The sequence below is a fragment of the Oncorhynchus keta genome, unplaced genomic scaffold (assembly GCF_023373465.1).
Source record: "Oncorhynchus keta strain PuntledgeMale-10-30-2019 unplaced genomic scaffold, Oket_V2 Un_scaffold_4354_pilon_pilon, whole genome shotgun sequence".
Lineage (NCBI taxonomy): Eukaryota > Metazoa > Chordata > Actinopteri > Salmoniformes > Salmonidae > Oncorhynchus > Oncorhynchus keta.
In genome coordinates, this window is record NW_026290941.1 from 19,142 (window position 1) to 31,908 (window position 12,767).

The 12,767-nt window shown below is 54.8% G+C and overlaps 1 protein-coding gene across 1 annotated transcript in view; it reads left to right on the plus strand.

The window, feature by feature from the left end:
- The first annotated feature begins 1,376 nt into the window (after positions 1-1,376).
- The window catches only part of LOC118382377 (rho GDP-dissociation inhibitor 2-like), a 30,724-nt gene continuing 19,333 nt past the window's right edge, over positions 1,377-12,767 (plus strand). The window contains exons 1-2 of the mRNA XM_052516422.1: positions 1,377-1,428; positions 10,311-10,387. Of these exons, the coding sequence (XP_052372382.1) occupies positions 1,377-1,428; positions 10,311-10,387 (129 nt within the window). The remainder of the gene's footprint in view (positions 1,429-10,310; positions 10,388-12,767) is intronic.

Here is a 12,767-nt window from a genome sequence, read left to right on the forward strand (position 1 = left end):
ACGGCAGGCTCAGGGTAAGGTACAGGACGTTAGGGTAAGGTGCAGGATGGCAGGCTCAGGGTCAGGGTAAGGTACAGGACGGCAGGCAGGATCAGGGTAAGGTACAGGATGACAGGCAGGGTAAGGTACAGGACGGCAGGCTCAGGGTAAGGTACAGGACGACAGGCAGGCTCAGGGTAAGGTACAGGACGGCAGGCAGGATCAGGGTAAGGTACAGGACGGCAGGCTCAGGGTAAGGTACAGGACGGCAGGCAGGCTCAGGGTCAGGGTAAGGTACAGGATGATAGGCAGGCTCAGGGTCAGGTACAGGATGGCAGGCAGGCTCAGGGTCAGGTACAGGATGACAGGCAGGATCAGGGTAAGGTACAGGACGGCAGGCTCAGGGTAAGGTACAGGACGGCAGGCAGGCTCAGGGTCAGGTACAGGACGGCAGGGTAAGGTACAGGACGCCAGGGTCAGGTACAGGACGTCAGGGTCAGGTACAGGACGTCAGGGTCAGGTACAGGACGTCAGGGTCAGGTCAGGACTTCAGGGTCAGGTACACGTCAGGGTCAGGTACAGGACGTCAGGGTCAGGTACAGGACGGCAGGGTCAGGTACAGGACGTCAGGGTCAGGTACAGGACGTCAGGTACAGGACGTCAGGGTCAGGTACAGGACGGCAGGCTCAGGGTCAGGTACAGGACGGCAGGCTCAGGGTCAGGTACAGGACGGCAGGCTCAGGGTCAGGTACAGGACGTCAGGGTCAGGTACAGGACGTCAGGGTCAGGTATAGGACGGCAGGCTCAGGGTCAGGTACAGGAAGTCAGGGTCAGGTACAGGACGGCAGGCTCAGGGTCAGGTACAGGACGGCAGGCTCAGGGTCAGGTACAGGACGTCAGGGTCAGGTACAGGACGGCAGGCTCAGGGTCAGGTACAGGACGGCACGCTCAGGGTCAGGTACAGGACGTCAGGGTCAGGTACAGGACGGCAGGCTCAGGGTCAGGTACAGGACGGCAGGCTCAGGGTCAGGTACAGGACGTCAGGGTCAGGTACAGGACGTCAGGGTCAGGTACAGGACGTCAGGGTCAGGTACAGGACGGCAGGGTCAGGTACAGGACGTCAGGGTCAGGTACAGGACGTCAGGGTCAGGTACAGGACAACAGGGTCAGGTACAGGACGTCAGGGTAAGGTACAGGACGGCAGGGTCAGGTACAGGACGGCAGGGTCAGGTACAGGACGGCAGGGTCAGGTACAGGACGTCAGGGTCAGGTACAGGACGTCAGGGACAGGTACAGGACGTCAGGGACAGGTACAGGACGTCAGGGTCAGGTACAGGACGTCAGGGTCCGGTTCAGGACGTCAGGGTCCGGTTCAGGACGTCAGGGTCAGGTACAGGATGGCAGGGTCAGGTACAGATCGGCAGGCTCAGGTACAGGACGTCAGGTCAGGTACAGGATGGCAGGGTCAGGTACAGGACGGCAGGGTCAGGTACAGGATGTCAGGTCAGGTACAGGATGGCAGGGTCAGGTACAGGACGTCAGGGTCAGGTACAGGACGTCAGGTCAGGTACAGGATGGCAGGCTCAGGGTCAGGTACAGGACGGCAGGCTCAGGGTCAGGTACAGGACGTCAGGGTCAGGTATAGGACGGCAGGCTCAGGGTCAGGTACAGGACGTCAGGGTCAGGTACAGGACGTCAGGGTCAGGTACAGGACGGCAGGGTCAGGTACAGGACGGCAGGGTCAGGTACAGGACGGCAGGGTCAGGTACAGGACGTCAGGGTCAGGTACAGGACGTCAGGGTCAGGTACAGGACGTCAGGGTCAGGTACAGGACTGCAGGCTCTGGGTCAGGTACAGGACGTCAGGGTCAGGTACAGGACGTCAGGGTCAGGTACAGGACGTCAGGTACAGGATGTCAGGGTCAGGTACAGGACGGCAGGCTCAGGGTCAGGTACAGGACGGCAGGCTCAGGGTCAGGTACAGGACGTCAGGGTCAGGTACAGGACGGCAGGCTCAGGGTCAGGTACAGGACGGCAGGCTCAGGGTCAGGTACAGGACGTCAGGGTCAGGTACAGGCGTCAGGGTCAGGTACAGGACGTCAGGGTCAGGTACAGGACGTCAGGGTCAGGTACAGGACGTCAGGGTCAGGTACAGGACGTCAGGGTCAGGTACAGGACGTCAGGGTCAGGTACAGGACGGCAGGGTCAGGTACAGGACGTCAGGGTAAGGTACAGGACGGCAGGGTCAGGTACAGGACGGCAGGGTCAGGTACAGGACGTCAGGGTCAGGTACAGGACGTCAGGGTCAGGTACAGGACGTCAGGGACAGGTACAGGACGTCAGGGACAGGTACAGGACGTCAGGGTCAGGTACAGGACGTCAGGGTCAGGTACAGGACGTCAGGGTCCGGTTCAGGACGTCAGGGTCCGGTTCAGGGCGTCAGGGTCAGGTACAGGACGTCAGGGTCAGGTACAGGACGTCAGGGTCAGGTACAGGACGTCAGGTCAGGTACAGGACGGCAGGGTCAGGTACAGGACGTCAGGTCAGGTACAGGACGGCAGGGTCAGGTACAGGACGGCAGGGTCAGGTACAGGATGTCAGGTCAGGTACAGGATGGCAGGGTCAGGTACAGGACGTCAGGGTCAGGTACAGGACGTCAGGTCAGGTACAGGATGGCAGGCTCAGGGTCAGGTACAGGACGGCAGGCTCAGGGTCAGGTACAGGACGTCAGGGTCAGGTATAGGACGGCAGGCTCAGGGTCAGGTACAGGACGTCAGGGTCAGGTACAGGACGGCAGGCTCAGGGTCAGGTACAGGACGGCAGGGTCAGGTACAGGACGGCAGGGTCAGGTACAGGACGGCAGGGTCAGGTACAGGACGTCAGGGTCAGGTACAGGACGTCAGGGTCAGGTACAGGACGTCAGGGTCAGGTACAGGACTGCAGGCTCTGGGTCAGGTACAGGACGTCAGGGTCAGGTACAGGACGTCAGGGTCAGGTACAGGACGTCAGGGTCAGGTACAGGACGTCAGGTACAGGATGTCAGGGTCAGGTACAGGACGGCAGGCTCAGGGTCAGGTACAGGACGGCAGGCTCAGGGTCAGGTACACGACGTCAGGGTCAGGTACAGGATGGCAGGCAGGCTCAGGGTCAGGGTAAGGTACAGGATGGCAGGCAGGCTCAGGGTCAGGTACAGGACGGCAGGCTCAGGGTCAGGTACAGGACGTCAGGGTCAGGTACAGGACGTCAGGGTCAGGTACAGGACGTCAGGGTCAGGTACAGGACGTCAGGGTCAGGTACAGGACGGCAGGGTCAGGTACAGGACGTCAGGGTCAGGTACAGGACGTCAGGGTCAGGTACAGGACGGCAGGGTCAGGTACAGGACGTCAGGGTAAGGTACAGGACGGCAGGGTCAGGTACAGGACGGCAGGGTCAGGTACAGGACGGCAGGGTCAGGTACAGGACGGCAGGGTCAGGTACAGGACGGCAGGGTCAGGTACAGGACGTCAGGGTCAGGTACAGGACGGCAGGCTCAGGGTCAGGTACAGGACGGCAGGCTCAGGGTCAGGTACAGGACGGCAGGCTCAGGGTCAGGTACAGGACGGCAGGCTCAGGGTCAGGTACAGGACGTCAGGGTCAGGTACAGGACGGCAGGGTCAGGTACAGGACGGCAGGCTCAGGGTCAGGTACAGGACGGCAGGCTCAGGGTCAGGTACAGGACGTCAGGGTCAGGTACAGGACGGCAGGCTCAGGGTCAGGTACAGGACGGCAGGCTCAGGGTCAGGTACAGGACGTCAGGGTCAGGTACAGGACGGCAGGCTCAGGGTCAGGTACAGGACGGCAGGCTCAGGGTCAGGGTAAGGTACAGGATGGCAGGCAGGCTCAGGGTAAGGTACAGGACGGCAGGCAGGATCAGGGTAAGGTACAGGACGGCAGGGTAAGGTACAGGACGGCAGGCAGGCTCAGGGTAAGGTACAGGACGGCAGGCAGGATCAGGGTAAGGTACAGGACGGCAGGCTCAGGGTAAGGTACAGGACGGCAGGCAGGCTCAGGGTCAGGGTAAGGTACAGGATGATAGGCAGGCTCAGGGTAAGGTACAGGACGGCAGGCAGGATCAGGGTAAGGTACAGGACGGCAGGGTAAGGTACAGGACGGCAGGCAGGCTCAGGGTAAGGTACAGGACGGCAGGCAGGATCAGGGTAAGGTACAGGACGGCAGGCTCAGGGTAAGGTACAGGACGTCAGGGTAAGGTGCAGGATGGCAGGCTCAGGGTCAGGGTAAGGTACAGGATGGCAGGCAGGCTCAGGGTAAGGTACAGGACGGCAGGCAGGATCAGGGTAAGGTACAGGACGGCAGGGTAAGGTACAGGACGGCAGGCTCAGGGTAAGGTACAGGACGTCAGGGTAAGGTGCAGGATGGCAGGCTCAGGGTCAGGGTAAGGTACAGGACGGCAGGCAGGATCAGGGTAAGGTACAGGATGACATGCAGGATCAGGGTAAGGTACAGGACGGCAGGCTCAGGGTAAGGTACAGGACGGCAGGCAGGCTCAGGGTAAGGTACAGGACGGCAGGCAGGATCAGGGTAAGGTACAGGACGGCAGGCTCAGGGTAAGGTACAGGACGGCAGGCAGGCTCAGGGTCAGGGTAAGGTACAGGATGATAGGCAGGCTCAGGGTCAGGTACAGGATGGCAGGCAGGCTCAGGGTCAGGTACAGGATGGCAGGCAGGCTCAGGGTAAGGTACAGGATGACAGGCAGGCTCAGGGTCAGGTACAGGAAGGCAGACAGGCTCAGGGTAAGGTACAGGACGGCAGACAGGGTCAGGTACAGGACGGCAGGCAGAGTGGTCAAACAAGACGAACTGGCAACAGACAAACAGAGAACACAGGTATAAATACACTGGGGATAATGGGGAAGATGGGCGACACTTGGAGGGGGGTGGAGACAATTACAAGACAGGTGAAACAGATCAGGGTGTGACAATAGATAATAAACAGGACGTTCACATCAGCAAACCACTTGCCCACACGACGCCATACACGTGGTCTGCGGTTGTGAGGCCGGTTGGACGCACGGCCAAATTCTCTAAAAATGACATTGAAGGCTTATGGAGGAGCTACCACCATGCTCCTCCTTACTAGTAAAGAGAGGGGTGGAGCTACCACCATGCTCCTCCTTACTAGTAGAGAGAGGGGGTGGAGCTACCACCATGCTCCTCCTTACTAGTAGAGAGAGGGGGTGGAGCTACCACCATGCTCCTCCTTACTAGTAGAGAGAGGGGGTGGAGCTACCACCATGCTCCTCCTTACTAGTAGAGAGAGGGGGTGGAGCTACCACCATGCTCCTCCTTACTAGTAGAGAGAGGGGGTGGAGCTACCACCATGCTCCTCCTTACTAGTAGCGAGAGGGGGTGGAGCTACCACCATGCTCCTCCTTCATCTTTACGAGTAGAGAGAGGGGGGTGGAGCTACCACCATGCTCCTCATTACTAGTAGAGAGAGGGGGTGGAGCTACCACCATGCTCCTCCTTACTAGTAGAGAGAGGGGGTGGAGCTACCACCATGCTCCTCCTTACTAGTAGAGAGAGGGGGTGGAGCTACCACCATGTTCCTCCTTACTAGTAGAGAGAGGGGGTGGAGCTACCACCATGCTCCTCCTTACTAGTAGAGAGAGGGGTGGAGCTACCACCATGCTCTTCATTACTAGTCGAGACAGGGGGTGGAGCTACCACCATGCTCCTCCTCCATATTTACTAGTAGAGAGAGGGGGTGGAGCTACCACCATGATCCTCCTCCATCTTTACTAGTAGAGAGAGGGGGTGGAGCTACCACCATGCTCCTCATTACTAGTAGAGAGAGGGGGTGGAGCTACCACCATGCTCCTCCTTCATCTTTAATAGTAGATAGAGGGGGTGGAGCTACCACCATGCTCCTCATTACTAGTAGAGAGAGGGGGTGGAGCTACCACCATGCTCCTCCTTCATCTTTAATAGTAGAGAGAGGGGGTGGAGCTACCACCATGCTCCTCCTTCATCTTTACTAGTAGAGAGAGGGGTGGAGCTACCACCATGCTCCTCATTACTAGTAGAGAGAGGGGGTGGAGCTACCACCATGTTCCTCCTTACTAGTAGAGAGAGGGGTGGAGCTACCACCATGCTCCTCCTTCATCTTTAATAGTAGAGAGAGGGGGTGGAGCTACCACCATGCTCCTCCTTCATCTTTAATAGTAGAGAGGGGTGGAGCTACCACCATGCTCCTCATTACTAGTAGAGAGAGGGGTGGAGCTACCACCATGCTCCTCCTTCATCTTTAATAGTAGAGAGAGGGGGTGGAGCTACCTCCCTCCCTCCTCTACGATGTTCCCCCTCCATTCTCTCTACAACCTATTCTATATAGTGTCAAAGGATTTTCTGATGGAAAGATGAGACCGAAATGAGAGAGAGGAAAACTGAGGGGTAGGGATGGAGAGAGAGGGAGGGTGAGAGAGACAGAGAGGGTGAGAGAGAGAGGGAGGGAGGTTGAGAGAGACAGAGAGGGTGAGAGAGAGGGAGGGAGGTTGAGAGAGACAGATAGGGTGAGAGAGAGGGAGGGAGGTTGAGAGAGAGAGAGGGTGAGAGAGAGAGAGAGAGAGAGGGAGGGAGGTTGAGAGAGACAGAGAGGGTGAGAGAGAGGAGGGAGGTTGAGAGAGACAGATAGGGTGAGAGAGAGAGAGAGAGAGACAGAGAGGGTGAGAGAGAGAGAGAGAGAGACAGAGAGGGTGAGAGAGAGGGAGGGAGGTTGAGAGAGAGAGAGGGTGAGAGAGAGAGAGAGAGAGACAGAGAGGGTGAGAGAGAGGGAGGGAGGTTGAGAGAGAGAGGGTGAGAGAGAGAGAGAGAGAGGGTGAGAGAGACAGAGAGGGTGAGAGAGAGAGAGAGAGAGAGAGGGTGGAGAGAGAGAGAGAGAGAGAGAGACATAGAGGGTGAGAGAGAGAGAGAGAGAGAGAGAGAGAGAGACAGAGAGGGTGAGAGAGACAGAGAGGGTGAGACAGAGAGGGTGAGAGAGAGGGTGAGAGAGACAGAGAGGGTGAGAGAGACAGAGAGGGTGAGAGAGACAGAGAGGGTGAGAGAGAGAGAGAGAGAGAGAGAGAGAGAGAGAGGGTGAGAGAGAGAGAGAGAGACAGAGAGGGTGAGAGAGAGAGAGAGAGACATAGAGGGTGAGAGAGAGAGAGAGAGAGACAGAGAGGGTGAGAGAGAGAGAGGGAGGGAGGTTGAGAGAGACAGAGAGGGTGAGAGAGACAGAGAGGGAAAAGAGATGCCTGATAAACCTGCGTGTGATGTGCTGGTTCTCTCTGTCTGCAGCTTGTGGGTTTTTACCAGGTAGAGAGGGAGAGGTAGAGAGGGAGAGAGGGAGGGTGAGCGAGAGGGAGAAACACAGTGAGAACCAATGTCTGATCCTGTCTTCAGAGAGGGAGAGAGGGAGAGAGGGAGGGTGAGCGAGAGGGAGAAACACAGTGAGAACCAATGTCTGATCCTGTCTTCAGAGAGGGAGGAAGGGAGAGAGGGAGGGTGAGCGAGAGGGAGAAACACAGTGAGAACCAATGTCTGATCCTGTCTTCAGAGAGGGAGGAAGGGAGAGAGGGAGGGTGAGCGAGAGGGAGAAACACAGTGAGAACCAATGTCTGATCCTGTCTTCAGAGAGGGAGGAAGGGAGAGAGGGAGGGTGAGCGAGAGGGAGAAACACAGTGAGAACCAATGTCTGATCCTGTCTTCAGAGAGGGAGGAAGGGAGAGAGGGAGGGTGAGCGAGAGGGAGAAACACAGTGAGAACCAATGTCTGATCCTGTCTTCAGAGAGGGAGGAAGGGAGAGAGGGAGGGTGAGCGAGAGGGAGAAACACAGTGAGAACCAATGTCTGATCCTGTCTTCAGAGAGGGAGGAAGGGAGAGAGTGTAATGGTTGTCTGATGTGACTTTGATGTTAACTGGTAATACCTGGAGTTACTGTTAAACTAGGTCTAGGGAGGCAGGGGGCAGGGCTGTGTGTGTGTGTGTGTGTGTGTGTGTGTGTGTGTGTGTGTGTGTGTGTGTGTGTGTGTGTGTGTGTGTGTGTGTGTGTGTGTGTGTACCACAACACATCAGTGCTGTCCTTTCCCTTTTATCTCTACTGCTTCCTCCTTCCCTCTGTTCTCTCCTTTTATCTCTACTGCTTCCTCCTTCCCTCTGTTCTCTCCTTTTATCTCTACTGCTTCCTCCTTCCCTCTGTTCACTACATCTCTCCTTTTATCTCTACTGCTTCCTCCTTCCCTCTGTTCTCTCCTTTTATCTCTACTGCTTCCTCCTTCCCTCTGTTCTCTCCTTTTATCTCTACTGCTTCCTCCTTCCCTCTGTTCACTACATCTCTCCTTTTATCTCTACTGCTTCCTCCTTCCCTCTGTTCTCTCCTTGTATCTCTACTGCTTCCTCCTTCCCTCTGTTCTCTACATCTCTCCTTTTATCTCTACTGCTTCCTCCTTCCCTCTGTTCTCTCCTTTTATCTCTACTGCTTCCTCCTTCCCTCTGTTCACTACATCTCTCCTTTTATCTCTACTGCTTCCCTCCTTCCCTCTGTTCTCTCCTTTTATCTCTACTGCTTCCTCCTTCCCTCTGTTCTCTCCTTGTATCTCTACTGCTTCCTCCTTCCCTCTGTTCTCTACATCTCTCCTTTTATCTCTACTGCTTCCTCCTTCCCTCTGTTCACTACATCTCTCCTTTTATCTCTACTGCTTCCTCCTTCCCTCTGATCTCTCCTTGTATCTCTACTGCTTCCTCCTTCCCTCTGTTCTCTACATCTCTCTCCATGTATCTCTCCTCTTCTTCCCCCTTCCCCTGTAAATACACTGTCCAGAGAACAGTCAGAGACTAGACACAGAGAACAGTCAGAGACCAGACACAGAGAACAGTTAGAGACCAGAAACAGAGAACAGTCAGAACCCAGACACAGAGAACAGTCAGAGACACAGAGAACAGTCAGAGACCAGACACAGAGAACAGTCAGAGACCAGACACAGAGAACAATCAGAGACACAGAGAACAGTCAGAGACCAGACACAGAGAACAGTCAGAGACCAGACACAGAGAACAGTCAGAGACCAGACACAGAGAACAGTCAGAGACCAGACACAGAGAACAGTCAGAGACCAGACACAGAGAACAGTCAGAGAGACAGAGAACAGTCAGAGACCAGACACAGAGAACAGTCAGAGAACAGACACAGAGAACAGTCAGAGACCAGACACAGAGAACAGTCAGAGACCAGACACAGAGAACAGTCAGAGACCAGACACAGAGAACAGCCAGAGAACAGACACAGAGAACAGTCAGAGACCAGACACAGAGAACAGCCAGAGACCAGACACAGAGAACAGTTAGAGACCAGACACAGAGAACAGCCAGAGACCAGACACAGAGAACAGCCAGAGACCAGACACAGAGAACAGTCAGAGACCAGACACAGAGAACAGTCAGAGACCAGACACAGAGAACAGTCAGAGACCAGACACAGAGAACAGTCAGAGACCAGACACAGAGAACAGTCAGAGACCAGACACAGAGAACAGCCAGAGACCAGACACAGAGAACAGCCAGAGACCAGACACAGAGAACAGTTAGAGACCAGACACAGAGAACAGCCAGAGACCAGACACAGAGAACAGCCAGAGACCAGACACAGAGAACAGTCAGAGACCAGACACAGAGAACAGTCAGAGACCAGACACAGAGAACAGTCAGAGACCAGACACAGAGAACAGTCAGAGACCAGACACAGAGAACAGTCAGAGACCAGACACAGAGAACAGTCAGAGACACAGAGAACAGTCAGAGACCAGACACAGAGAACAGTCAGAGACACAGAGAACAGTCAGAGACCAGACACAGAGAACAGTCAGAGACCAGACACAGAGAACAGTCAGAGACCAGACACAGAGAACAGTCAGAGACACAGAGAACAGTCAGAGACACAGAGAACAGTCAGAGACCAGACACAGAGAACAGTCAGAGACACAGAGAACAGTCAGAGACACAGAGAACAGTCAGAGACACAGAGAACAGTCAGAGACCAGACACAGAGAACAGTCAGAGACCAGACACAGAGAACAGTCAGAGACACAGAGAACAGTCAGAGACACAGAGAACAGTCAGAGACCAGACACAGAGAACAGTCAGAGACCAGACACAGAGAACAGTCAGAGACCAGACACAGAGAACAGTCAGATACCAGACACAGAGAATGTATGGATATCATCAGCAGTTTGGCTGTTGTGTTTGAATATTGAAGTGATAACCTCATCTGTTGACCTCACGTTGTCATGGTGTTGACCTGCAGGTGACCCGGAGGCTCTGAAGAAGAAGAGTTTCACCATGAAGGAAGGAGTGGACTACAGAGTGAAGATACACTTCAAGGTAAGAACCTTCTCCTTCTTTATCCTGGACTACAGATTCAAGATACACTTTAAGCTGAGAACATCTCTGTCACGACTCAGCACTTGACCTAGATGCAGATACAGGAGTCGGATGGTTCGGGTCTCAGAATATTTATTATAACATAGGGACACTTTCAGGCAGGGGTTCATAAGTCCAAGACAGAGTCTATCAGGGCCAGGACGGCAGGCAGGCTCAGGGCCAGGACGGCAGGCAGGCTCAGGGCCAGGACGGCAGGCAGGCTCAGGGCCAGAACGGCAGGCAGGCTCAGGGCCAGGACGGCAGGCAGGCTCAGGGCCAGGACGGCAGGCAGGCTCAGGGCCAGGACGGCAGGCAGGCTCAGGGCCAGAAAGGCAGGCAGGCTCAGGGCCAGAAAGGCAGGCAGGCTCAGGGTCAGAACGGCAGGCAGGCTCAGGGCCAGAGCGGCAGGCAGGCTCAGGGCCAGAACGGCAGGCAGGCTCAGGGCCAGAACGGCAGGCAGGCTCAGGGCCAGAACGGCAGGTAGGCTCAGGGCCAGAACGGCAGGCAGGCTCAGGGCCAGAACGGCAGGCAGGCTCAGGGCCAGAACGGCAGGTAGGCTCAGGGCCAGAGCGGCAGGCAGGCTCAGGGCCAGAACGGCAGGCAGGCTCAGGGCCAGAACGGCAGGCAGGCTCAGGGCCAGAACGGCAGGCAGGCTCAGGGCTAGAACGGCAGGCAGGCTCAGGGCCAGAACGGCAGGCAGGCTCAGGGCCAGAACGGCAGGCAGGCTCAGGGCTAGAACGGCAGGCAGGCTCAGGGCCAGAACGGCAGGCAGGCTCAGGGCCAGGACAGGCAGAAAGGTTGGAACCGGGAAGACTAGAAAACTAGAACTTGAACAGGAGAAACAGGAAACACGCTGGTAAGACCTGACAAAACAAGACGAACTGGCAACGGACAACCAGAAAAAGCAGGTATAAATACACTGGGGATAATGGAGGAAATAGGAGACACCTGGTGGGGGAGATAAGCACAAGACTGGTGAAACAGATCAGGGATCAATCTCCTCTTCACCTTTCTGTTCTGCTCTGTTTTGCTCTGTTTGGTTCTGTTCTGCTCTGTTTGGTTCTGTTCTGCTCTGTTCTGCTCTGTTTGGGTCTGTTCTGCTCTGTTTGGTTCTGTTCTGTTCTTCTCTGTTTGGTTCTTCTCTGTTTGGTTCTGCTCTGTTTGGTTCTGCTCTGTTTGGTTCTGTTATGTTCTGTTCTGTTTGGTTCTGTTCTGTTCTGTTTGGTTCTATTATGTTCTGCTCTGTTTGGTTCTGTTATGTTCTGTTCTGTTTGGTTCTGTTCTGCTCTGTTTGGTTCTGTTCAGCTCTGTTCTGCTCTGTTTGGTTCTGTTCTGCTCTGTTTGGTTCTGTTCAGCTCTGTTTGGTTCTGTTCTGTTCTGCTTGGTTCTATTATGTTCTGTTCTGCTCTGTTTGGTTCTGTTCTGCTCTGTTCTGCTCTGTTTGGTTCTGTTCTGCTCTGTTCTGCTCTGTTTGTTCTGCTCTGTTTGGTTCTGTTCTGTTCTGCTCTGTTTGGTTCTGTTCTGTTTGGTTCTGTTATGTTCTGCTCTGTTTGGTTCTATTATGTTCTGCTCTGTTTGGTTCTGTTCTGCTCTGTTTGGTTCTGTTCTGCTCTGTTTGGTTCTGTTCAGCTCTGTTTGGTTCTGTTCTGTTCTGCTCTGTTTGGTTCTCTTCTGCTCTGTTTTGTTCTGTTATGTTCTACTCTGTTTGGTTCTGCTCTGTTCTGCTCTGTTTGGGTCTGTTCTGTTCTGCTCTGTTTGGTTATGTTCTGCTCTGTTTGGTTCTGTTCTGCTCTGTTTGGTTCTGTTCTGCTCTGTTTGGTTCTGTTCTGTTCTGTTCTGCTCTTCTCTGCTCTGTTTGGTTCTGTTCTGTTCTGTTCTTCTCTGCTCTGTTTGGTTCTGTTCTGTTCTTCTCTGCTCTGTTTGGTTCTGTTCTGTTCTTCTCTGCTCTGTTCTGTTCTGTTCTTCTCTGCTCTGTTCTGTTCTGTTCTTCTCTGCTCTGTTTGGTTCTGTTCTGTTCTTCTCTGCTCTGTTTGGTTCTGTTCTGTTCTTCTCTGCTCTTTTTGGCTCTGTTCTGTTCTTCTCTGCTCTGTTTGGTTCTGTTCTGTTCTTCTCTGCTCTGTTTGGTTCTGTTCTGTTCTTCTCTGCTCTGTTTGGCTCTTTTCTGTTCTTCTCTGCTCTGTTTGGTTCTGTTCTGTTCTTCTCTGCTCTGTTTGGCTCTGTTCTGTTCTTCTCTGCTCTGTTTGGTTCTGTTCTGTTCTTCTCTGCTCTGTTTGGTTCTGTTCTGTTCTTCTCTGCTCTGTTTGGCTCTTTTCTGTTCTTCTCTGCTCTGTTTGGTTCTGTT